The 25,629-nt window shown below is 38.9% G+C and overlaps 1 protein-coding gene and 1 pseudogene across 14 annotated transcripts in view; both read left to right on the plus strand.

Annotated features, from left to right (window-relative positions):
- Positions 1-25,629, plus strand: part of ENOX2 (ecto-NOX disulfide-thiol exchanger 2) — a 459,417-nt gene that overhangs the window by 386,960 nt on the left and 46,828 nt on the right. For all 14 annotated transcript variants that reach the window (XM_077145026.1, XM_077145023.1, XM_077145031.1 and 11 more), the window contains 4 exons: positions 1,169-1,402; positions 3,732-3,944; positions 5,699-5,805; positions 13,443-13,557. In XM_077145026.1, coding sequence (XP_077001141.1) covers positions 1,169-1,402; positions 3,732-3,944; positions 5,699-5,805; positions 13,443-13,557 — 669 coding nt within the window. The remainder of the gene's footprint in view (positions 1-1,168; positions 1,403-3,731; positions 3,945-5,698; positions 5,806-13,442; positions 13,558-25,629) is intronic.
- On the plus strand, positions 25,188-25,301 carry LOC143672326 (U6 spliceosomal RNA; annotated as a pseudogene).

Consider the following 25,629-nt stretch of genomic DNA (forward strand, 5'->3'; position numbering starts at 1 on the left):
TGTTGAACCATCCTTGCATTCCTGGTATAAACCCCACTTGGTCACGGTGTATAATTCTTTCAGTGTGCTATTGGATTCAGTTTGCTAATATTTTATTGAAAATTTTTGCATCTATGTTCATTAGGGAGGTTGGCCTGTAGTTTTCCTTTCTTATAGCATCTTTACCCAGTTTTGATATTAAAATGATATTAGCTTTATAAAATGAGTTAGGTAGAGTTCCTTTTTCCTCAATTTTTTGGAAATGTTTGGAAATTTTTGGTGTTAGTTCTTTATGAAATGTTTGATAAAATTCCCCTGTGAAGCCATCTGGCCCTGGGCTTTTCTTTGTAGGAAGATATTTGATGACTGATTGAATCTCTTTACTTGTGATTTTGTTGATATCTTCTGTATCTTCTTGAGTCAGTGTAGCTCGTTTGTGTGTCTCCAGGAATTTTTCCATTTCATCTAAGTTGTCTAGTTTTTGGCTTATAGTTGTTCATAGTATCATCTTATGATTTCTTTTATTTCTTCAGTCTTTCGTTTTTTTATAGCTGGCAGAAAAGTGGAGATGGGGGCTTGAATCCTAGTTTTTTGAATCCCAGTCCTATCCCACTGTATCACAATTATAATACCGCTTATTTTTTTTTCTTCAAGGATCCCAAATTATATTGTCTGAGTCATATACACCCTCCCATCATATATAATTTTTCCTAGAGGAGAAGAGTTCAGAGTTGCTAAGTGCATCTAGGAAACAATTTTGTAGATTTGAATGTTGAGGTAATACATTTAAGTTTTACTGAAATGTTCTGTGGTTGTATGACTGACACTCTGGGTGAAGTTATCCAAAGGCACCATAGTTTTGGGCCACCTTTTCTTTTCTTTCCCACCCTTGTTGCCATATAAGGCCCATTCTTCATACCATCAGCCTCAAAGCCACCCTCTGCCAGAGATAAGGTGGCAGATGGAAGAATGGAACTCCTAAGAAGAAGATTGACCCAAGATGTAGAATTGTTAACTGTTTTCAGAGGTGATGCTATAATCCAATTCTTTTGATGGCTCATCTTGCTAGTAACAGGGAGAGAGTTGGGGGTTAAGTGGTCACTTTAAACTATTACAGCCACATCTGAAACCATGCAACTCTTGTAATCCTCTCTCTCTCTCTCTCTCTCTCTCTCTCTCATGAACTTAGGATACCGCATTCGCCTAGGCTCTAGCACTGACAAGAAGGACACTGGCCGACTCCATGTTGATTTTGCACAGGCTCGAGATGATCTTTATGAGTGGGAATGTAAGCAGCGTATGTTAGCAAGAGAAGAGCGCCACCGAAGAAGGATGGAAGAAGAAAGATTGCGCCCACCATCCCCACCCCCAGTTGTCCACTATTCAGATCATGAATGTAGCATTGTTGCTGAAAAACTGAAAGGTACAGACAGAGGTGCTGAAGCTTCATGATTAAAATTAAGAACTCTTTTCTTAAATGAAATTTATATATTTGTGTTGTTGGCAGTTACCCTTTGAATTTCCCACTAAAGGATTCTAACCATTTCTTATGTTGGAACCTTGAGGAAAGAAAGATGTATAACTAGTAACTCAAGAATGAGAAAATTTACCCCTTTCTCTTGTGTCTCTGCTATTTCATTGCCCCAAGGGATAGCATTTTTCTTTCTGGACATCAGGTGACTAGAAAGAAACAAGTTTTTCCCATTTTTCCATATGAAGCATTTTAGCTGTAACTCATGACTTGGGACATGTAAGATTACCCTTTCATCCTAGATACAAGTTAGTTTTGAATTATGAATCAAATAAGTGAATCTGAATGCTAGAACTTAGAGTGACCCTGAAAAACTCTGGTAAAATCTCCATTTAGCAGATGAGAAAACAGACCCAAAGAGGAGCAGTTTCAGTGTACATTCTTCTTTGATTACTCAAAGATTTAGCTACCACCAACGAAAAGAGGACTTGTTTAATCAATTGAAATGGCCAACTTATTTCACATGGGGGCTATGGAGACTTCTAGACATAGCCAAATCAACTGCTTTCCCTTTAATTTTGATTCCTATGCCCTTTAGTTTTTTTTTTTGTTTTTTTTTTTTTAACATGGGCAGGCACCGGGAATCAAACCCGGGTCCTCGGGCATGGCAGGCAAGCACTCTTACCTGCTGAGCCACCGTGGCCCACCCTGCCCTTTAGTTTTGATTCCTATGCCTCTTGCTTGACTCTCATAGCCAGCTTGCTAATTTAACACTAATTTCCTTGTCTGATCTCCTGCATTAGCAGTTCAAATCCAGCCTTTCTCGTTATATGAGTATGGTTGATTGTACTGAATAAATGTTGGTGTCCTTTTGATCTTATTGATGACACCAACCCAGGTCTAATGGTATATATTTTCCTTGCTTCTTTTGCTGTAGGCTCAGCAAGATGCTACTAATTCTCCTTACAAATAGTTATCATTCAACAAACTTGTTTGCACCATACAGCCTAAGGGATTCTCATACTTCTGAAATCCTTTGCTTTGATTGATGTTGTCTTCCTGTGAGAGAAAGACAGAAAACATAGAGTCCAGAACAGAGACACAGAAATAATGATTACATTTTGAAAAATTAGAATGGCTGAAAGCATTGGTAAGAATCCAGGTCCAACACTTCCCTGTTTCCATGACACCAAACAAGGCCATTTGATTTGAAAAAAAAATAAAATATGAATTTTCTGATTGTGTAGACCTCAAGAGAAACAAAACTGAACATCAACATAAAGACTGCATCTAAGTAGTGAAATTTAAAACTTCTATAAAGAAGAGACTGACTTCTTGTTAGAGGTTTGCACTGAAAACAGAGAGAGGCAAGAAGTTGAGATTGCAGTGAGACATAATTCTACTTGACAGAAGGATTTTTAGCCAGAAAGGGTTGCAAAGCCCTAGAACAAGGCTTCAATGGGATGCTAAAGGACACTCCCTCTGAGAAGTTTTTAACAGCAGAGTATATATGGCTATCTCCTGGAGCTGGATCAGTAGCTTTAGAGGAGCTGTGCTACTATTTGAACATCAGAGAATAACTCCTAACTAGCTGTAAAAATCTATTTGGAGGGTTCCTCAAGCAAAAAAATAGGTTGTGCAGAAATGTGGAAATGAAATGAATTGCATCAAAATAGATTGTGACTGTAACTGAATGGAAGGCCTGGGGCTGTGGATTAGATACATGATTGATGTTTATAAAAGGTTAAAAATGTAAGTGTTTATACCTAAAAAATTAACCACTAAACTCTTTCTGAAGGGTCTTTCCAGTACGACAGTTATATCCAGGATAAAGTTACTGTCAAATAAATTCATGCTAACCTCAGGACTCAAGTTTACTTTTCCTTATTAAAACACAGGATTGTAGAATTCTGAAGTTCCTTATGGCTTTTTCACACATAACACACATACACACACATAGTCAGAGAAGTTAAGAAGTTTGAAATATATGAAAACTATAATATTGGCAAGGAAAACTTTTTTTTAAGGAAAGAAGATACACTTTTCTTTCTGAGAATTCTTCGTAGACTACAATCTATCTGGCTAATTTATGAACCTTTTGTTCTTTCTGTTTGTCTGTCTGCTTTCTGCCTGTGTGCACATGTAGGCATATGTGCCTTTTCATCCTCAGCAGTTCATTTAATGACTGCTGCCAAAAAAGCCAGCTTCCTTTCCAGCATTTTGGAAAAATAGAGCATTAGTTACCTTTGATGTTTCTAAAAATGAGTTCTCTTTTTTTCAGATGACTCCAAATTCTCTGAAGCTGTGCAGACCTTGCTCACCTGGATTGAGCGAGGAGAGGTGAACCGCCGCAGCGCCAACAACTTCTATTCCATGATCCAGTCAGCCAACAGCCACATCCGGCGCCTGGTGAACGAGAAAGCGGCCCATGAGAAAGACATGGAAGAAGCAAAGGAGAAGTTCAAACAGGCCCTTTCTGGAATTCTCATTCAATGTGAGTAGAAGTCAGAGTCCTGCTGAAAGAGTAAAAGGGCACTTAGTCAGCACTTCCTCTACACAAGAGCCCAGGCCTACAGAGCCATCTCTTTGTAATGGGCAAGGCTCCCTTCTTCACTGCCTTGTGCTTTCTTTATATTGCTAAATGCCTGAGTTCTAGTTTCACAGCATACATGTAGATACCTCCTAGTGTCATTTTCTTTGGTGTATGTACTTCAATTCCTTAGAAACACTGACACTTAGGGCACAATCCCATATTTTTACTTTTGCTTACTCTCAAAGTTACTCTGAATCCAAGGCCTTGGTGAACGGTATAGGATTTCAGTGCTGAAGATAGGCTATAACATCAGCATTTTCAAGCTTCTTTTCTTCAAATTTGGATCATTATCATCATGTAATATGCTTTTTAGGTACTCTTTTTTTACAGTGATCATTTAAATTACATATCCCAAGGTGACTCAGTAGGAACCAATTTGCTACGTGAACCTCTTCTATTTAGTTTCCTTTCTTCTACCTTTCCTTTGCTGGATGTCATAAGAACTAGGAAAATGGGCAGGAAGCCACTGCAATGGCCATTCTAAAAGAAAAGTATTGCTCCAAAACTATTCAAGATCTCTTAAATGAGACAGTCAGATAAATTCTCAAGTAGTGTTTTTTGTTTCCCGTATTATAGAACTATACATAAATATATTTACAGTAAGGAGCTGTGTTCACCTTAAGAATAATGATACAGTTTTATGATTTTGCTTTTAAACAATTAGGGTCCACTCTTCCCACACAATATACTTGACTTATATATAATTGGGATTAAAGAGGAGTTGTTCTATTTTCCACTTATATTTTGAAAATATATATGGGCATGAAATCCAGGGAGAGGAAGCACATGTCTTCAAGACTTCAGAATAAGTAGAGAAAGAGAACAGCAGGCATCAAGGGAATGTAAATCCTTAAAGCATTGGAAGATAGAGTATGAACAGGGCTGTAAAGAAAGAAATAACAGCTCTGGATTTTCTTACTGTGAACACCCAGCCAGGCAGGGTCTCTGGTCCTACATTTTTTTTCCCAAAAATAAGATCATGTGTAAGCTTCCCCTCTTATGAACTGGTTAGGATAAAGCTCCAGAAAATTTGTACATATTTCCCCAAATGATATTTTAAGAGACCCTGCAAATACTCTCTAGGAATGCAATTACACAGTATTCTTCCATAAAAGTTAGATACTTCTAGTCAATGACTCTCTCTGGGTAGCCTTGAAATAGATTCAGTCCATCTTAGGTATTAATTTGATGCTCTAGTTAAACATATCTCAAAATAGTAAAAGGATTAATTCTGTTGAAGTGAAGCATCCAGGCTCATTTTGAAAGGCTAGCCCATGAAAAGAGCCAGCGGTAGAAATTGCTACTTGCTTCCACACTGTGTGGGGTCTGTAGTACTAAATCACATTCTCTTAGTCTCTTGCCTCCCCTGTCAAAATGAATACAAACTGCCTATATTAAAACTTTAGTCACTGTTTCACCATAGTCCTTCTGGAGTTCCCTTTTTTCTTTCTGTATATTATCATCTGTACCTTTGAATCCCCTTTAAGTCATAGTTCCATATACATAACCTTTTTTAAGCATGACCACAATCCAATATAGTTTCATGACAAGAAGATACCACAAGCCTAATGCTTCTCTTTTCTTTCTTTTCTCCTCTTTTTTACCATCCCTCGACGATTCTTTGGCCTGATTCAACTACTGATTTGCTGCTGCAGTTGAGCAGATAGTGGCTGTGTATCATTCTGCCTCCAAACAAAAGGCATGGGACCACTTCACAAAAGCCCAGCGTAAAAACATCAGCGTTTGGTGCAAACAAGCTGAGGTTGGTAACTTTTTGCTCTTGTAGCCCCTCAGGGGGGACAGTTTCTTTAACAAGTTATTGATTTGGAGTTTAGCCAGAATTAAATAATGCCATGCTCCCATGGTCACACAAGGCCCCTAATGAAAAATTTTAGGATGGATCCTATAGCTTGTCACTGTGTCCAGACCACCTGCCGCCAAAAAGGTGTACATGTCTTGAATGCATTTTGCTGGATGGAAACCTTAGTAGTGAAAACATAGCTGGGATAATTGTAAGTTTACTTTTCTAAGCTAGCTAGTGTTGGGTACAACAATAATTGCTGACCTGTGTTTCTAGTGTTAGTAGTATTAAGGTTGTCTTACCATTTATTAGAGTATCTTGACAGTTGAGGCTAGAAGCTGCCTGGTGTTACATTGGCACACTGAAATTTCTGAATTGCTTTTATCAAGCCCCTTCATCCGTCTTAATAGGTGGTGGCTTTAAAGGTAACAGAGCCTCTGGTTTCAGATTAAGGTTGACACACACCTCTCTGCTTGTGCAGAAGTGACATTTGTAGTGTAACACTAGAACAAGTGTGATGTGATTAGGTTGCTATTCTGAACCCAAGATTGAAAACCAAGATGGGAGGTTCGTTTCCACTGACTTTGGAAATGGTGTTACATATGCCTCAAGCTCTTTGTTCCTATGGCAGCTTCTTTACCCAGCCCTGGCACTTTCAATCTATATATGCAGCAACTTTTTCAACTTCATTTCTGAGTCCACTTTGCCAGTCTGGTAACAGTTCTGTTATATCTATCAATGTCAGTTGTCATATTCTCTAACATTTAAATAGCACTGATAAAGCATTTACATTTTTGTAAAGCACTTTCACATTTGTGACCTCACCTATGTGAGCCTCAGAATAGATGTGGTAAAGTGGAAAAAGCAATGGATTTAGAGTCAGACATGAATTCAAATTTCAGCTCTGACATATTATAGCTGTAAGATTTGGGGAAAGTTATTCAACTTTTCTTGGTCTCTATTTCTTCATCTATAAATTGAAGATAATGATTAACAAAAACAATCTTATGGGATTAAATAAAAGATGTGAACGTTTGAAAAAATTAAATAAAGGTAGAAAATAGTATTCTTTCAATTTAATATTTCCTGTAAAGAAACTGTGACACAGAAATATTAAATGATTTATACAAAGTTATATGGCTAACAATAGGTCAAAATAGGACTTAAAGTTATCATTCTTACTCTGATCTCTGGTACAAACTGCCTTATAGCCTTAACCTTTCTGGACCTAAGTTTCATCTTCTATAAAATGAAGATAATAACCTATTCTCTGTCTTTCATGAGATTATATGAGATCGTTTGTGTAACAACAATATGAAAAACTGTGAAGGGTGTTTAAGAGAAAATAAGCCAAACTCTGTTCAAAAACTCATCATCTCTGAGCCATCAGTTGTGGCACAGCAGAACTCTGGGAGTCCTGGAGAGAAATCCCTGAAACAGCAGCCTAATGGATGGCTAAAGTCATCAAAGCCAATAACATTTTTAATTGTTTTGAAGAATGAAAGAATTGAAAAACAAAAAGGAAGGTATTGTCTTACTGTAGTACAAAATGATTTCACTGCCTGGAATCCTAGGGCTACTTCATGTTGTTGAGCCTCAACAAACAAAATTCAACATTTTAAAACAAATCTTTACTGAGCACATTCTCTGTCTCAGGCATGATGCCAGGCAATGCAAGGTGAAATAGTTTTTACTCTCAGGAAGTTAGAAGGGTAACCAGAGTGATAAAACGGAAGAATGGAGTTTAGAACACTAAATTAATGTCCACACTCTTTAGGCCAGAAGAATAAAGGTTGATAGAAAAATTCTCAATATGCCTTAAAATTGTAAAGAGGCAGTATTAATTATCCACCTGCCCTTCCATACACATACTTTTGTATCCCTCTTAGGGAGTGGAAGAAGCTATCTGAACTGCCTGTTGCACCCTTTAGGGAAAGCCCTGACAGTATCTGTCAGGCTATCAGCACCCTACTTGCAATGCCAAATTATTGGTCAGAAGGAGAGATGTCTAAAAGATGCCAACCCACTCTAATACAGGTATTAGGATCTCCCAGCAAAACCACAATTCACACAGGCTCTGATGAAAAGACATTTACTCACATAGAGAAGTGACAGAGCATGACCAGTTTCACTAGTGGGTGTCCATCCTCCATGGTCAGCATATCTCAGTCATCTGACTGACTGTGGAAGCTATTTTGATCTCTGAACACCTCTTTTGTGTGTTTATGCCCTACTGGAGGAACATTATAGTAGAAGGAACCAGTTCCCTCCCCACCAGGGACAGATGTACCACCATGGTGTAAGCTGTATGTCATAAAACATTCCACCTTAATCAGACTGTCCCTGGTAAATATTTTCATTTTCTCAGGGAATAGGGAAAGGAATCTACTAGTAATCCCCTTATCTACTAGGGTATTGTGCTTTATCCAGGTCAACACTTCCGGTCCTGAGCACAGGATGTATTTGTGGGTCACAGGGAAAGGTGGCAGCCTGCATGTGGGCCTTCGTCTACGACAGTACAGTATTGCCTTTTGGTAGGAGAAAGGGAGCTGTGGGTTAGAGCACTGATATTCCTGAACCACTACCATTTTGTAAATTATTTTGCAATACAATATTCTCCAATAATATGATTCATCAAGGCTTTCTGTAGTTATCTAAAACCTACCTATACAGTGGGTATATGCTTGAGTTTAATCACATTCACAGTAAAGACAGTTATGCCAGTGAACTAGACATTTCTCTGGGCCTGTAGACGTCGGAGAGCTCTGCACCTTATCACCCAATATTATGGCACAGCTTCCTTGGCAAAAGGATAAGGATAAAATATGTGGCCTTTCATGCATAAGTGTGACTTTCTGAGAGCTACATGTTTCGTAGTGCCTTGTAGACTTTGTAGAAACTCAGAAAAATACTTCCTGCCTGTTTGATTGGACTAAATTAAGGTCCACCTTGAATACCTCAATCTTGATAAGCAAAACTACTGAGAATTAAACAGAGCTCGTGACTTCCCTCTGGTATTACATTTCCTAAACCTAAAATATCTCTTACTTTATATCGGTGCCTCTAAATCATGACATTTTTTTTCCTCTGCATACTTTCAGTCGATAACAGGCAACTCAGAGAACTGAAAGGAGGTATCCCCTGGGAAGTAAAAAAACTGTCCTCTTACACTCATGGCTGCTTCTTAGCACAACCCCACAACTCTACAACCCCCACCCCAAGAATCAGAGTATCTCAAAGAATTAATCCACTGGACTAGTTTGCTCTTGGCCTAGGTGAACTCATAAGTCAGGGGTTTCATCAAGGTGTATATATCTGGCATTTAAACATTTTTACCATTTATCTCCAGGAATAAAGTAATCAGTGACCTCCTTGTATCAGAACTTACCTGTTCCTTGTCTCAGTGACATCCTTCTGCCAGCAACCAACTCTCTTCCTCTGGTGAGAGAGATTATGGAGAGAAGAAAAAGTCCTTACCTTCAGAGAGCTTAGGTACTAATTTTGGTAGCATGTTCTGGGCAGCCTAGTTTGCTAATGAGTCCTTTCCCTGGTTTGCTTTGCTGATTTGTATATGAATGTGATTCCTGCTAAGGCAATTAAAAAGGGTAGTAAGAGAAGACTGCAGTCCCTCCTCTTACTGAAACTCAGTGTGTACCTTCCCAGAAAGTGTGCTGTGGGAACTCTGTCCACTTAATCATTAGATTAGAAACTAAACCGTGGATCATATATAAAAACTAAATCTATAGCAGTCAACTCTTAGAAGATACCCCTTCTCTTCCCCACCCCCACCCACCAATATGAGGTTTGTACCACTGGGCCAGTGGAAAAGGGACTTGGTGATTGCCAGCATTCTTATAAAATTAAGTACTGTGCTTGCTAAAATTACTTTCTCTCTAGATTTCCAGGCCTACCATTCCAAACTCTGAAGACCTGTTTGCAGATAGATATTCAAGTCATCCATATTCCCTTGTTTTAGGACCCATCTGCACCAACACTAGCTTTTAGCTTTCAACTATCAAAAGGCATACTAACTTACTTTAGAGCAACCTAATTTGTATTTCCATTATGTACCATACAATATATATTGATTAAGAACTGTGTTTTGCTCCATTTTATCCATTTGGTTAAATGATATGTTAGAATCAAATTTCTACATAAGTGTAGAAACTGTCTCCCCTATCCTCTGCTCCTTTCCGTTCTTTCACCTGGTCCCTTCCCCACCAAGTTTCCTGTTAATATTGCAAGTCCAGGTAAGTAGAATTTTGTTTCACATTTAAGAAAAGGTTAGGAATATTGATTTCCTAGTAATCATGTTCTTATCATAAAACATGAATAAGATGAATTTAAATTCTTGTAAATTGTTGTAAAACTAGATAATTAATGTGCAATGATTTATGATTTGTTTACTTTATGATAAATCAAAAATGTCAGAAAGCAGAAAAATGATTCTTTTCATGCATTTTTTCTCTTCTTGGATTTTAATTGTATTCTATATTAATGTGTCTTGTCCTCCATTATGTATGAATTTCTGTGTTTCAGAAAAAGTTACCATTACCATTTTCAAAAATAACCTACATTTCACTGTTTAAGTGAAAAATATCACACTATCAACTGTGGAAAATATATATTTTTAAAGGGTAGGAGAGTGTTATAGAAACTTTAAGAGGGCTGTGTTACCTTTTTTTTTTGTATGCTGTATGATGGGGGGATCACATTTCATTCTTTTTCCATGTGACTATCCCATTTTTGCAGCACTAATTGTTGAAATTGGGGGGGGGGGCGTGTGGGAGTAGTGCATGGGCTGGGAATTGAGCCCAAGTCTCCCACATGGCAGGCAGGAATTCTACTACTAAACTACCTTACACCCCTTGTCTTACCTTTTCTGATATAGTCTATTTCAGGTAGAGATTTGAAAATGAAAATTTCTGGAAAACGTTTTGGCATGTAGTTAGTGCTCTTTTATTTTCAGTACTGAATCCAAATGTCAGGTTAGGAAATGGGGCAAATAATATGAAATAGGGGGAATATTTCCCTTACTACCTGCACTTCAGTGGATCAGAGTCTTCCTCCTGCCTGCACCTGTGTCCAAGCTAGTTAGAGTGTCTTCCTCAGGTAAATGCCACTTCTTAGCCCTTTACTGTGAAGATGTTGGTTAGGGTTTGCTTCCCAAAGTAGAGCTTTTTCAGATCCAACTTGAAAATGCAGAAAGTGGGTACCTCAGTTATCAAGTGCCATAAAGGTAACATTTTCAAAGAATTAAAATCTTACTTGCTCTACTTGTGGGTTCTGTCCCTTACCAAATACTTTCCCATAACTTTACTTTAGGATGGTACCCTATAACCTGTGATGTTCTCTGTACTTTTTAGCCCATCCACATGGCTTAGTATTGGATATAGAAGAATAATGTTAAGAATTGGAATTTCTTTGTAACTAAGAAGAGTTGCCTACTGCGTACAGGACTGAGCTCTGCCACTTTGCCTGATTGATGACATAGAGCAAGCTCCCCCTTAGTTTTTCTTACCCTCATTTCATTTTCAGCTAAAGGGAACTAATAATTCTTGTTCCTGAAGTATTTTGAGGTATGTGGGTAAGATTTTCCCACAGGTCTGTTATATTTCTAGGGAGTTTTTAAAGATGTGAAAGACTTCTAAATAAGCTGTATGACTTAGTCATTGAAATTTTATACTTCTAAGAAGAGATTATGCTTTGTTACCCAGTTAGAAGCAGAAAGGTGCTTTGTGGATGCTGAGCAGCTACAGGGCATATTTTAGCTCTTGGTTAAATCTTCCTGCCCTGGGACATTTCCCTAGAAAGAACACAATGTATTCTTCTGAGAAAGACAGTAAAAATGTTCCCAGAGTTAAGCAGCATATTTGTGAATTGAGAGTTGGTCTCTGCTTATACCCTCTGACAGCCTACATTTTTGTTAGGCAACCAAAATAGCCATGATATTTTCTGATGAAATAAGTTGTACAATATTCGAATTTGCCAGTGTCAAACCTCATTAATCACCCTTCTAGTATCAGCTCTTTGATGGTTACTGAAATACAGACTCCTGAGATAGAATGGATTCTTAGAAATGAGCAATTCCTTTATTTTTCTCTGTGCAGTGAGTTTGAATAAGATATAGAGAAATCTCTGTCTTGACACAGGCCTTTAGAGTTCATTTTTCTCAGGCAAGTCATTATTTTCTTCTATTTTAAGTAATACCCCTGAAGCATATTGGAGATGTTATGTTAGCATCTGATTTTTCTATTACTTCTTAACTCGTGGTGATACTGTAACTCGTGGTGATACTGAACAGCTCACTTTTTTTTAAAAGGGTCTTTTATTTATTTTTAATGGAAGCTTATTCATTATATAAATAATCATTTTTCCTGATAAAAACGAATTAAAAAGGAGGATATTGGTAAAGGAAGTGATTTGCTACAACATTAATATTAAGAAATACATTTAAAATATTTATAATCCCCCTAAATGGAGGTAATTTTTACCACACAACTTGACTAACCGAGGAAGGAAATTCTCAACTTGGTACAGAAGAGCTTCTGACAGGCATCAAGTGGCCCCCAAATGATTGTAAACTGCTCCAAAATGCACAGTTCCCTTGTTTACATTTTTTAAGTGACTTTTTCAGTATGAACTCGGTTATTTTCAGTGCTCTTCATGCCTTCCTGAAGATCTGAGTTTACGTCTTGTAGCACTTCCCTTCAACCTGAGGAACTTACTTTCATTTATTCTAGTTCAGGTCTGCTAACGAAAAGTTCTGAGTTTTCTTTTATCTGAAAATGTTTTTATCTCATCTTCATTCCTGAAGGAATTTTTCTCTGAATTTAAAATTTTGAATAAATGGATATTTTTATTTCTTCTAGCACTTTAAAGATATTGTTCCGCTGATTTTGGTTGTTCATTTTTTTATGAAATAAATCAAAGTATTCAAATTGTTGTTAACCTGTATATAACATGTTGTTTTCCTCTGGTTGCTTTCAAGATTTTTCTTTATTTTTCAGCAGTTTGATTATGATGTTCCTAGGAATGTTGCTTTTCAACATTTATTCTTATTAGGGTTTATTGAGCTTTTTGAAACTATAGAGTTTATAGTTGTTATAGATGGGAGTTGGCCTGGTAGGCATTTACTCCTGTGTTCTCATTTTTGCTATAACTTCTAAACTGCAAAACGATTAAGAGCTCTGTTGAGTAAAACTGTAAGGGGAGAGGGGAGAGTGTGACAAACAGCAAACTCAAAGGGTCAGACACATGAAAGTGAAAATGAAAGAACCCTTAGGGAAAGTCTAGAAATCATCGTGAGTAAGAGGAAAGGGGTGCTTCATGAATGAAAGGACTTTCTAACATGGGAGTCCTGTGAGTATAATAGACTGCAGGAGCTCTGGGCATGGAAAGAAAGCCTTACACCAAACGTAGTGTACTCAGTTCAGTCTCAGCATGTCCCTTTGCCTTTCCAGGAAGAATGCTCTGAGATTTTATTATATGTTAAAAAAAAATCAAAAACCTGCTGTATTGTATCCTTAACCCTGTTCATTTCTTCAACATTTTCAAGGCTTTTTTTTTAATCTAAAATGAATACCTTTTAACCTTAGGAAATTCGCAACATTCATAATGATGAATTAATGGGAATCAGGAGAGAAGAAGAAATGGAAATGTCTGATGATGAAATAGAAGAGAAAACAGAAACAAAAGAAACTGAAGAATCGGGTAATGATCACTCTTTATTTTATTTAACTGATGTTTACTTGTAGGGATGATTTTTAAATTCTTTAACTCTCAGTAAGGTATGGACACCAACCAATCAGACTGGGCCCCAGCTAAAAATAATTAGTGAGGCCATTCGAGTAACACTGGCTAAATATCAACTCTCTGGCTATAGGTTTTTCTGTGGTCTTCATTTATCCCCATCTTTCATCTCAGTGCCTAAGTGAAAGTGGACTTCTTTTCCAAGAAGCACTGGGTATTTAGGCAGCATTGTACTTTATTTATTTTGGATTTATTAATAATATATTATGCAATAGAAACCATAAGATAACATCTGCATAAATGGGTAACTATCCAACCTTTGGGGAAGAATACTTAGATCCCTATGATGGTTAGATTCTGGTGTCGGTTTGCCCCGGTGATAATGCTCATTTTTCTGGTCAGGCAAGCACTGGCCTAACTTTGCTGCAAGGATATTTCATGGCTGATTGATAAACCAGAAGGCTGGTATATTAAATGACCAGTCAGTGGATTGCAGCTGTGGCTGATTACATCTACGATCAACTTAAGAGAGTATCTCCTGCAAATGAGATAATCCAGTCTGTTGGATTTGATCTGTTCAGTTGATGACTTTTAAGGAAGAAGAAAGAATTTTCACTGCTTCTTCAGCCAGCAAGCCTCTCCTAGGAGTTTGTTGAGACCCTTCATTGGAGTTGCCAGCTTCACAGCATGCCCTCTAGATTTTGGGCTCTTGTAATCCCATGGTTTCCTGAGACATCTTTATAAACCTCATATTTACAGATATCTCCTGTGGATTCTGTTTCTCTAGAGAACCCTGACAAATATAGCTTGGTACCAGGAGTGGTTCTTTAGAAACAGAATCTTAAAAATGGGTTTTTGCAATTGGGTTTCTACTCTGATTAAACTCAAAGGCACTAATGACTCTATTTCCAATAATCAAGATGGCACTGACAGTCCATGGCATGAACTGGCAATAGAGATATGCAAAGTATCCCCATTTGATTCTAACTGTATGCTTATAAGAAGCAAGGCTCTGTGTGTGAGTGCTTTTTACATCTAACTGAGTTTTGTGGAATTAAGTGGTATGATGACACTGGCTGGTTGTTGTTAGATATGCTAGATATGTTATGAAGGAAAGGAATGAGCTGAGGCTTCAAATTTGCAATTTAAGCACCATATGAAAGGTGTGAAAGTTTTCATGTGTTCCCTGAAAGAAAATCTTATTTCTTATGGTTACAGACTTGAGATCTTTCAAAACCAGACAAAGAGTCTCATTGTGCAAATAGCAGATTTACAATGTAAAGTAAAATCTCAACCTTGCAAAGTGTCTGCTGTTAAAGTAAGGGCTTTGATTGGAAAAGAATGGGATCCTGAAACTTGGGATGGGGACACATGGCTTGGTAATGATGGCAGTAGGGACATGGAAATCCTGGAAGCTGCTGAGTCTTTGATATATAGACCCACCCTGAGGAAACAGCCACCAGAACTATAGCCTGCCCTGAGGAAGCAGCCACACAGTCTCCAGCCTGCCTTGAGGAAACAGCTTCCCAGCCTCCTGTATGCCCAGAGGAGTCTACCATCCAACCTCCACCTGAACAGATTAACTCTTCAGTACCTGCTAAACCTGTAACCACATCCCCTGGGGAAACAGTCCTCACTCCTCTGTCTGGAGGAATTAATCCTATTTCACAGATGAAACAGCAACAAAAGGTACTTGGCTTGAAAGACACTTCCAATTCTTTTCATGACCCACCACCACCACCCCTCTTTTCTTCAAGAAATATAACTAAAGTACCAACAGGCCCTGAAAGGTGAGGTACAAAGTATTGCCCATAAGGAAGTACATCATACTCCAAAAGAACTGCATGAGTGCCAATATATATAGATAGAAATCAGGGGAATATGTATGGGAATGGATATTAAAGGGTGGAATAATGGTGGAAGGAATAGAAAGTTGAATCAAGCTGAATTTATTGATATGGGCCCACTAAGCAGAGATTCTACATTCAATGTTGTAGCCCCAGGGGTAAGAAAGGGCATTAACTGTTTCTTTGGATGGTTGGCTGAAACATGGATCAAAAGGTAGCTGACGTTACCTGAAGTCAAAATGCCAGAACTGCCCTGGTATAATGTAGATGAGGGGATCTGGAGGCTTGGAGAGATTGAAATGTTAGAGTAGATTCATCATGGAAGACCTGCTTACACCCCCAGGAATGTCCAGAGAACACATCTTTTACCAGAAATTTGAGAAATAAATTTGTGAGACCAGCTCCACCATCCCTGATGAGCTTTGTAGTTGCCCTTCTCTGTAGGTCAGATACTACTGTAGTAACTGCTGGCACTGAGTTGGAGTCCTTAAGCAGAATGGGGATTATCAGATCCGAAATTGGCATAAGCCATGTAATGACAGTTAATCACCATAGACAACGTGGGTGTGGCCACCATAATGGACAACAGATTCAAAGCAGCAGTCAAAATAATCGGACCTGCAGAGACTTTGGCATTGGATAGTAGATCATGGGGAACTTAGAAGTAAAATAGATGGGTAGTCTACTAAATTCTTGTTTGAACTGTATAAGCAGAAGAATTCTAGGTCAAGTGGACAGAAGTAATAATTGAATTACAAAAACAGAGTCAGGATCCCCTGATTTGAGACAGTTTACAGATCCAGAGCCCCTTAGATAAGGGGAGGGCCAGGTACTCTTGGGGAAAGACCTCTTACCCTGCCCAACGTTCCTTACAGCCTTCCCCAAGGAGACCTACAGTCTTTTACCAGGGTAACTGGGCACTAGGGAAAAGGAGATGATCAGATATTTTGTGGATTACTAGACACTGGCTCAGCAGTGACACTAATTCCAGGAATCCCTAAATGTCACTTTTGGTCCACCAGTCAGAGTAGGGGCTGATGGAGGTTAGATGATCAGTGGAGTTTTAGCCCAGATTCAACTCACAGTGGATCCAGTGGATCCCCAGACCCATTCTGTAGTTATTTCCCCAGTTCCAGAATGCGTAATTAGAATCATCATACTCAGCAAATGGCAGAATCCCCACATTGGTTCCCTGACTCATGCAGTGAGGGCTATTATGTTAGGAAAGGCTTAGTGGAAGCCACTGGAACTGCCCCTACCCAGCAAAATAGTGCATCAGAAACATTACTGGATTCCTAGAGGGACTGCAGAGATTTGTGCCACTCTTAAGGACTTGAAGAATGCAGGGGTGGTGATTCTTACCACATCCCCATTCAACTCTCTTATTTGGCCTATGCCCAAAACAGATGGGTCTTGGAGGATGACAGTGGATTATCATAAACTAGGTGGTAACTCCAATTACAGCTGTTGTTCCAGATGTGAGCTCATTGCTTTAGCAAATCAACACATCCCCTGGTACCTGGTATGCAGCTATTAATCTAGCAAATGCTTTTTTCTCAATAGCTATTAGTAAGGACCACCAGAAACACTTTGTTTTCATCAGGGAAGGCCAGCAGTATACCTTCACTGTCCTTCCTCAGGGGCATATCAGCTCTCCTGCTTATGTCATAATCTTGTCTGCAGAGAACTTGTTCGTTTCTCCCTCCCACAAGATATCACACTGGTCCATTATATTAATGATATGTTGATTGGACATAGTGAGCAAGAAATCGCAGATATATAAGGCATTTACATGTCAGTTGATGGGAGATAAATCCAACAAAAATACGGGGGCCCTTCACCTTAGTGAAATTTCTAGGTGTCTAATGGTATGGGGCATGTTGAGATGTCCCATCTAAGGTGAAAGATAAACTGTTCCATCTGGCCCCACCTATGACCAAAAAAGAGGCACAATGCCTAGTTGGCCTCTTCGGATTTTGGAGACAACATATTCCTCATTTGGGTGTGCTACTCCACCCTATTTACCAAGTGACCAGAAAAACTGCTAGTTTTGAGTGGAGACTAGAACAGGAGGAGGCCTGTAACATGTCCAAGCTGCTGTGCAAGCTGCTCTGCCACTTGGGCCATATAATTCAGCAGATTCAATAATGCTGGAAGTGTCTGTGGCAAATAGAGATACTGTCAGGAGCCTTTGGCAGGCCCCTATAGGAGAAACACAACTCAGACCCTTAGGATTTTGGTATAAAGCCTTACCATCTGCTGCAGGTAACTATTCTCCTTTTGAGAAACAGCTTTTGGCCTGGCACTGGGCCTTAGAAGAGACGGAACTATGTGTTACAACTTAACATGAGATCTGAGTTTCCTATCATTAGCTGGGCATTGTCTGACCCACTAAGCCATAAAGTTGGGGTGTACATAGCAGCACGCCATCATAAAGTGGAAATGGTATAGAAGAGATAGGACTCAACCAGGTCCTGAAGGCACAAGTTACATGAGGAAGTGGCCCAAATGCCCATAGCCCCCACTCCTGCCACATTGGGTATAGATAGTTCTGCACAATATGCACCTACCACCCAGACGTGGGCAGCTATAGCACTACAACTTTTTTCTGGGGTGTCCTTAAAGGACACTGATGAGGGGAAATCCTCCCAGTGGGCAGAATTTCAAGCAGTGCACCTGGCCATTCATTTTGCTTGGAAGGAAAACTGGCCAGAGGTATTTTGTATACTGACTCATGGGCTGTTGCTGATGGTTTGGCTGGATGGTTAGGGACTTGGAAGGAACATTATTGGAAAATTGGTGACAAAGAGGTCTTGGGGAAGAGGTATATGGAAAGATCTTTCTGAGTGGGCAAAAAATATGAAGATGTTTGTGTCCCATGTGAATGCTCAATAGAGGGTCACTTCAGTAGAAGAAGGTTTTAATAATCAAGTTGATAAGATGACCCATACTGTGGATACAAGTCATCCTCTTTCCCCAGCCACTCCTTCCATTGCCCACTGGGCTCATGAACAATGGAAGGGATGGAGGTTATACATGAGCTCAGCAGCTGGACTTCTGCTCAGTAGCATGGACTTCCACTCATCAAGGCCAACATAGCTACAGCCACTGCTAAGTGCCCAACGTGCCAGCAACAGAGACCCCCAGTCAGTCCCTGATATGGCACTATTCCCCAAGGTGATCAGCCTGCTACCTTGTGGCAGATTTACTACATTGGACTGGTTCCATCATGGAAGGGCAAGCAATGTATTCTGACTGGAATAGACACATTCTCCAGATATGGGTTTCCCTTCCCTGTGTACAACGTTTCCACCGAAACTACCATCAGTGGACTTACAGAATACCACCATCATGGTATTCCACATGGTATTCCACACAGCATTGCTTCTGATCAAGGAACCCACTTCACAGCAAATAAAGTGCAGGAATGGGCACATACTCATGGAATTTTCTGGTCTTACTATGTTCCCCATCATCCAGAGACAGCTGAGTTGATAGAACAGTGGATGGCCTTTTGAAGACCCAATTACAGCACCAACTAGGTGGCAATATTTTGCAGGGCTGGGGCAGTATTCTCCAGGAGACTGTGTGCTCTGAATCAGTGTCCAGTCTATGGTGCTATTTCTCCCATAGCCTGGTAGAAATGGGAGTGGCACCACTCACCATTACCCCTAGTGATCCACTAAAAAAATTTTTGCCTCCTTTCCCTAAAACGTTAAACTCTGCTGGTTTACATGTCTTGGTTCCAAAAGGAGGAGTGCCCCTACCAGGAGACACAATAATGATTCCACTGAACTGGAAGTTAAGACAGCCACCTGGCCACTTTGGGTCTTATGCCTCTGAATCAACAGGCAAGGAACAGAATTACTATACTGGCTGGGGTGATTGATCCTGACTATCAAGGGAAAATAGGACTGCAACTACACAATGGAGGTAAAGAAGAGTTTTCCTAGAATGTAGGAGATTCCCCCAGGGCATCTCTTAGTACTACCATACCCTATGACAATGGAAACTGCAACAACCCAATCCAGACTGGACTACCAATGGCCCAGAAACTTCAAGAATGAAGGTATCAGTCACCCAACCAGGAAAAGAACCACAGCCATCTGAAGTGCTTGCTGAGCATAAAAGGAACATGGAATGGATAGTGGAATAAGGCAATGGTAAATGTAAACTACAACTATGTAACCAGTTATAGAAACGAGGACTGTGATGGTATGAATATTTCCTTCTTGTTTTGTTGGGAGTATATTTGTACTTGTATGTAAAGCAAATACATTGTTTTCCTCTTACCAAATGACATAGATTGTGTTGTTCATGTTATAGTATTTAAGTTATAGGATATCAAGTTTAAGAGTGAAAGTTACCTAAGGATTTGTACCCTATTCAGGAGAGATTTAGTGTGTTTCTGGTTTTCTGCAAGACAGTCGAATATTGTTAGGCAAAACATATGTCTGTTATTGTGTTCTGCTTAGAAATTATGTATGTTTCAACGTGATGTGTATAGTTGTCAGGTTGTCAAGGGGTGGACTGTGATGGTTAGGTTCTAGTGTGAACTTGGCTGGGTGATGACCAGTTGTCTGGTCAGGCAAGCTCCGGTCTAACAGGTGCTGCAAGGATATTTTGTGGCTGGTTTATTAAATCATCAGTCAATTGATTGCAGCTGCCTCTGATTACATCTACAATCAACTAAGGCATGCTTCTCCCACAAACAAGATGATTCAATTAGTTGAAGACTCTTAAGGAAGGATTGAGATTTTTCACTGCTTCTTCAGCCAGTGAGCCTCTCCTGTGGAGTCTGCTGAGACCCTTTTTCAGAGTTGCCAGCTTCACAGCCTGCCCTGCAGATTTTGGATTCTTGCATTCCCATGGTTGCATTAGACACCTTTATAAATTTCTTATTTATAGATGCCTCCTATTGGTTCTATTTCTCTAGAGAACCCTGACTAATATAATCCCTATGTAACTTATTCCTTACTTATTAATTACAGATGAATTTAAAATGTAATTTTTTAAATAAAATATACATATAGCAAAAGAAAAGGTTACCAGTCTGGGGGTAGGAAATAGGAACCTAAGGCTTAAAATACACAGGATTTTTTTTGCAATGATGGAAATGTTTTGTAATGGATGGTGGTGAAGGTTTCACAACATTGTGAGCATAATTAAAAGCACTGAAAGATATATCTGTGTTGATTAAAAGAAGAAATATTATATATATGGTAACAGAGTAATTTTTTTTTTAATCCATGAAACTGGGTGGGCCAAGCTGGCTCAGTAAGCAGAGTTCTCGTCTGACATGCTGGAGACCCAGGTTCGATTCCTGGTGCCTGCCCATGCCAAAAAAAAAAAAAATCCATGGAACTACACTACACAAACATTGAACCCTAAGTTAAACCATGAACTGTGGTTGTGGTACAATTATAAAATGTGCTTTCATTAATTGTAACAAATGTTTGGTACTGTGCTGCTTTGAAACTGTTATGTACCCTAGAAAAGCCATATTCTTTTAATCCTGATCCAATATTATAGGATGGAACCTGTGACACACACAATGTGGGTGTAACTTTTTGATTAGATGGAGCTCTGACTCTGCTCATTCAAGGCAGATTTCAGTTAGTTTACTAGAGTCCTTAAGAGAGCAGATACAGATATTTGGAGATGCAGAGGAGAACACCAGAAGGACCCAAAGGATCTGTGTCAACCTTTTGAAACCAGAAGCTGGGAGAGGAGCCCAGAAGACATTGCCATGTGCCATCCCTTGAGATGCTAAGCAAGCCAAAATCCAGAGTTTTGACCTGGAGAAGCTAAGTGAGGGCCCACAGATGCTTAGAGAGGAAGCCACTGGAATCAGAAGCACAAAGCAATGAACCAGGAGGAAGGACTTCAGACACCAGCCATATACCTTCCCAACTGACTGTGAAATCCCAGAATGCATTCAGCCCTTCTTCGGAGTCAAGGTATCTTTCTCTGGATGTCTTAGTTTGGACATTTTTAAGGCCATAGAACTGTAATTTTGTCCCTTAATAAATCACCTTTATAAAAGCCAACCCATGGGGTACAAGGGTAGTTCAGTGGTAGAATTCTCACCTGCCTTTCAGGAGACCCAGGTCTGATTCCTGGCCCATGCACTTCCCAAAAAAATAAACAACAAGCAAAACAAACAAACCACAAACAAAAAATTTGCAAATGGTGCTGCAGTAACAGGATACTCACATGGAAAAAGAATGAAATTTGACCCCGCCATACAGCATACAAAAAAAAAAAAAAAGCCAACCCGTTTCTGGTGTATTGTGTTCCAGCAGCATTAGCAAACTAAAACGCATGCTAATACAAGTTGTTAATAATATGATAGTTTATGGGAATCCTGTATGTTACACATGATTTTTCTGTAAACCCATAATTCCCTAATAAAGAAAAAAGTAAAATATGGAAGATATAGTGGTTGGTTATATAATTTGGGGATGAAGGTCACCAAAGTTAAAAATCATAAAATAATTTTTTGGTAAATTTGAATGCATAAAGATGAAATGTTTCTATAAAAATCACAAAGTTAAATGAGAATCTACAAATGAAAGGGAAATATCTGCAACATATGATAATTTTCCCATCTGCTGCCTTGCGTTGTGGTTACTTGGTCATGTATTGGAACCAAATAAGAGTCCAAAATTGTCTGGAGAAAGGCTTTTGCTCTTGCATAGGTATAATCAGGACCTCAGTGTGATGCAGAGGCCACAGTGTGGTCTCTAGTGGTATTCATAAGACAAACTTGTTGAACAGTATGACAACACCCCACCCTTCAATTCCATAATAAAAATTTTAGGGCTATTACCATTGGGGGGAATAAAATATCAGCCAGAAAGCCGCGTTTTCAGGCAAACTATTTAAGACGCTGTTTGAGGTCAGTAAGTTACAGTGGGAAAAGCACTGGGCTTAAAATTAGAACACCTGAGTTCTAGTCCTAGCTTTGTCCTTCTTAACTTAGTAGGGACTTCTTCCCCACCAAGCCTCAGCTTTCTCACTTGTAAGAAGTATGTTATAAAAAATATCTAACATAGTTGTTGGGATGGTTAACTGAGTCCAACTATTTATTCCATATTTATTATATGCCAGCAGGTGCTGGACATTGGAGATACAGTGATATAATGTCCCTGCCCTTGATGAGCTAATAGTTCAGTAGAACCACTGTAGCGCCTGGCACATAGTAAATGCTCAGTAACATAATACCTGCTCAATAAATGTGTATGTGTGTGTAAGATACAGATAATTCAAATCTCCTGGTTCTATTACTTGCATATTGAAGCCAGCAGTTCTATAGTCACTTGAGTAGTCCTAGAATCTTCCCTCCATGAACAGAATTCTTAAGGAAAGATAACCACCAAGTCAGACTTTTTGAGGGCATTCATTAACTATTACATCTGCATTTCCTATATTTTTGCCATATGCTAGAGGTCTAAACTGCCTTCTATATTGAAGAAACCCTTTTTCATCAGCGGATAATTAGCATTTTCAGAACTGTGAACTAATTACTGCAAATTAACACTGTGAATGTATAGCCAAAATAAACAAAAGCGTTTAATAATAATTGAGCTATTTGGACTTTTTTTAGGTGCTTAGACAGGATGTTTTAAAGCTGAAAATCTTTGTCTTGTAGGATTATCTACACTTTAGTATCTACTCTCTGTGTACAGTGTTTCTCCAGTGAGTGGTACCATGAAATAAATGCAACCGTAAGTTTGAGCATCCACTTGATGAATTACTGAGTGTGAAGACTTATTGGGGGAGGAGAGGGGTGCATGGAAAATTCAGATTGAATGCATTTACTGAGGTTGTATAATTGCATTTTGCTTCTGTATCTCTTTTGAGTTAAAAGCTGTATTGGCTACTGCACAGAATCTTATCCGTTTAGAGACTGGAAACTCCCTGACAGATCATCTTATAGCTATTTTCTTTCCTGTTCCACATGCCAGGATGCTGCTTTGTCAAATAAAGCTATCTACAATAGACTTAATGGAGCTTACCAAATAGCTTTTCTCCCAGAAGGTTTCAATTCATTTTAATTCAAGGACTTTTGTGCATTTTTCTTTCCCTCAATTGTATCTAATTTTGTTACCTTGCTTCTGTAGTACTCAACTCCAGAAATGCTGCTCACTGTGAGCTAGTGAGAAGGTTCACAGCTACATGTTTTAACTCTTGCTTGGTTCCAATTAAAAGCTTAAGGAACTAGTTCTCAGAGTTGTTGTTTTTCTCCTTCAATGCTAGTAAACTTGAATTTCAGGAACCTGTAGCATGTCTCTGGTTTGATTTGACTTCCCAGACACAGTGAGTCAAGACAAGCTAGCCATCTCAGTTATCTTTCCTTGGAATGCCACAACATTTCTGTTCTTCAAGAGACTTTATACTATCCAGCCTATGTTTGTGGTGTAGAGCTTGAAATAATCTTGACATGGAAGAGAGAATTGTTGTGCTCAAAGGAATGTGTTGAAGGAGAATCACATAGAAGAATATTATAGTAGTGTGAAAACATTTCATTCTATTGTTGGCCTTGATGGCAAGTACATGTCACTAGTGTGCTAGTTTGAAAGTATTGTGTGTCCCCAAAAAACCTATGTCCTTTAATCCTGATCCAATATTGTAGGGTGGAAACCTTTGATTAGATTGTTTCCATGGAGATTGGCTCACTCATTTGTGGGTGTGACTTTTTGATTAGGTTACTCCATGGAGATGTGACTCACCTGATTGTGGGTGTGGCCTTTTGATTAGATGAAGATATGGCTTTGCCCGTTCAAGGTGGGTCTTGATTAGTTTACTAAAGTCCTTTAAATGGGGAGACATTTTGAAGAAAACACAGTTACTTCAGACACAACAGAGACACATACATTTGAAAATGCTTGGAGTGCTGATAGAGCAGATGCTTAAACACAAGACTTTTGGGATTCAGAGAGCAGCAGCATGTGCCTTCCCATGAGATGCAAAGCAAGCTAGAACATAGAGTTATATCCCATAGGAGCTAAGTAAAGGCCCACAGATGCTTAGAGAAGAAACCCCAGTATCAGAAGCTGGAAGCAACAGAATCGAGAACAAGGACCAGCAGATGCCAGCAATGTGCCTTTCCATATGACAGCCATTGGCCTTTTTTTCAGTCAAGGTATCTTTCTCTGCATGCCTTAGTTTGGACATCTATTTGACCTTGGAACTGTAAACTTGTAACTTAAGAAATTCCCTTTTTAAAGCCATTCCTTTTCTGGTATATTGTATACTGGCAGCATTTAGCAAACTAAAACACCCGGTAAGCATAAGGACAGCTACTTGTTCCCTTTAAACATTCTGCCTTCTTCACCTAGGCTAGTGGTTCTCAGATTTGGCATGTATGAGAAGCATTTGGTTTACCTTTATAAATTCAGGTTCCTTGGCTTCAGAGTCTGGTTCATTAGTTCTGATACTGGGTTCAGAAATCTGCATTTTTTTTTAGGCATCCTAAATTATGTATATGCTATTGATCCAGGTAACACAGTTTGTAAAACATTGATTTAAACTAATTGTCCTACATTATTCTAGCCATTTTGTCTTCCCTTGATATCTAACCTTTCTGCTCCCCCCCACAACCTGCCATGATTCCTACTTTAGGAGTCTGACATATTAATAAACAAGTACTATGTCCTACAAGCTGAGGGAAATAGAAATGTATATTTGTGTCAATAAGCTCACAATTGCATAAGTACATGCAAAATATAATACCAGTTGGTGCATACTTTGGCAGCACATATACTAAAATTGGATACAGAGAAGGATACAGAGAAGATTAGCATGGCCCTTGCACAGGAGGACATGAAAATTCCTGAAGCATTTCATATTTTTTGGTTAAAAGGGAAAATAATAAGTTGTATATATGTTACTCAGATAAAATTATACAAAATAGGATTGTACAACACAAGTGAGCTCTATTATAAATGATGGACTATAGTTATCATACAATTATAAAAATGTTCTTTCATGAATTATAACAAATATACCACAATAATGCAAGATGTTAACGACAGGGTGGTATATGGGGACTCTGTATTTTATGTAAGATTTTTCTATAAATCCACAACTTTTCAAATAAAACAGAAAGAAAAAAAGACAGAAAGAGAATTCTGAACTATATATATATGTGTGTGTATGTATGTATATGTATATATACATA

The sequence above is a fragment of the Tamandua tetradactyla genome, chromosome X (assembly GCF_023851605.1).
Source record: "Tamandua tetradactyla isolate mTamTet1 chromosome X, mTamTet1.pri, whole genome shotgun sequence".
Lineage (NCBI taxonomy): Eukaryota > Metazoa > Chordata > Mammalia > Pilosa > Myrmecophagidae > Tamandua > Tamandua tetradactyla.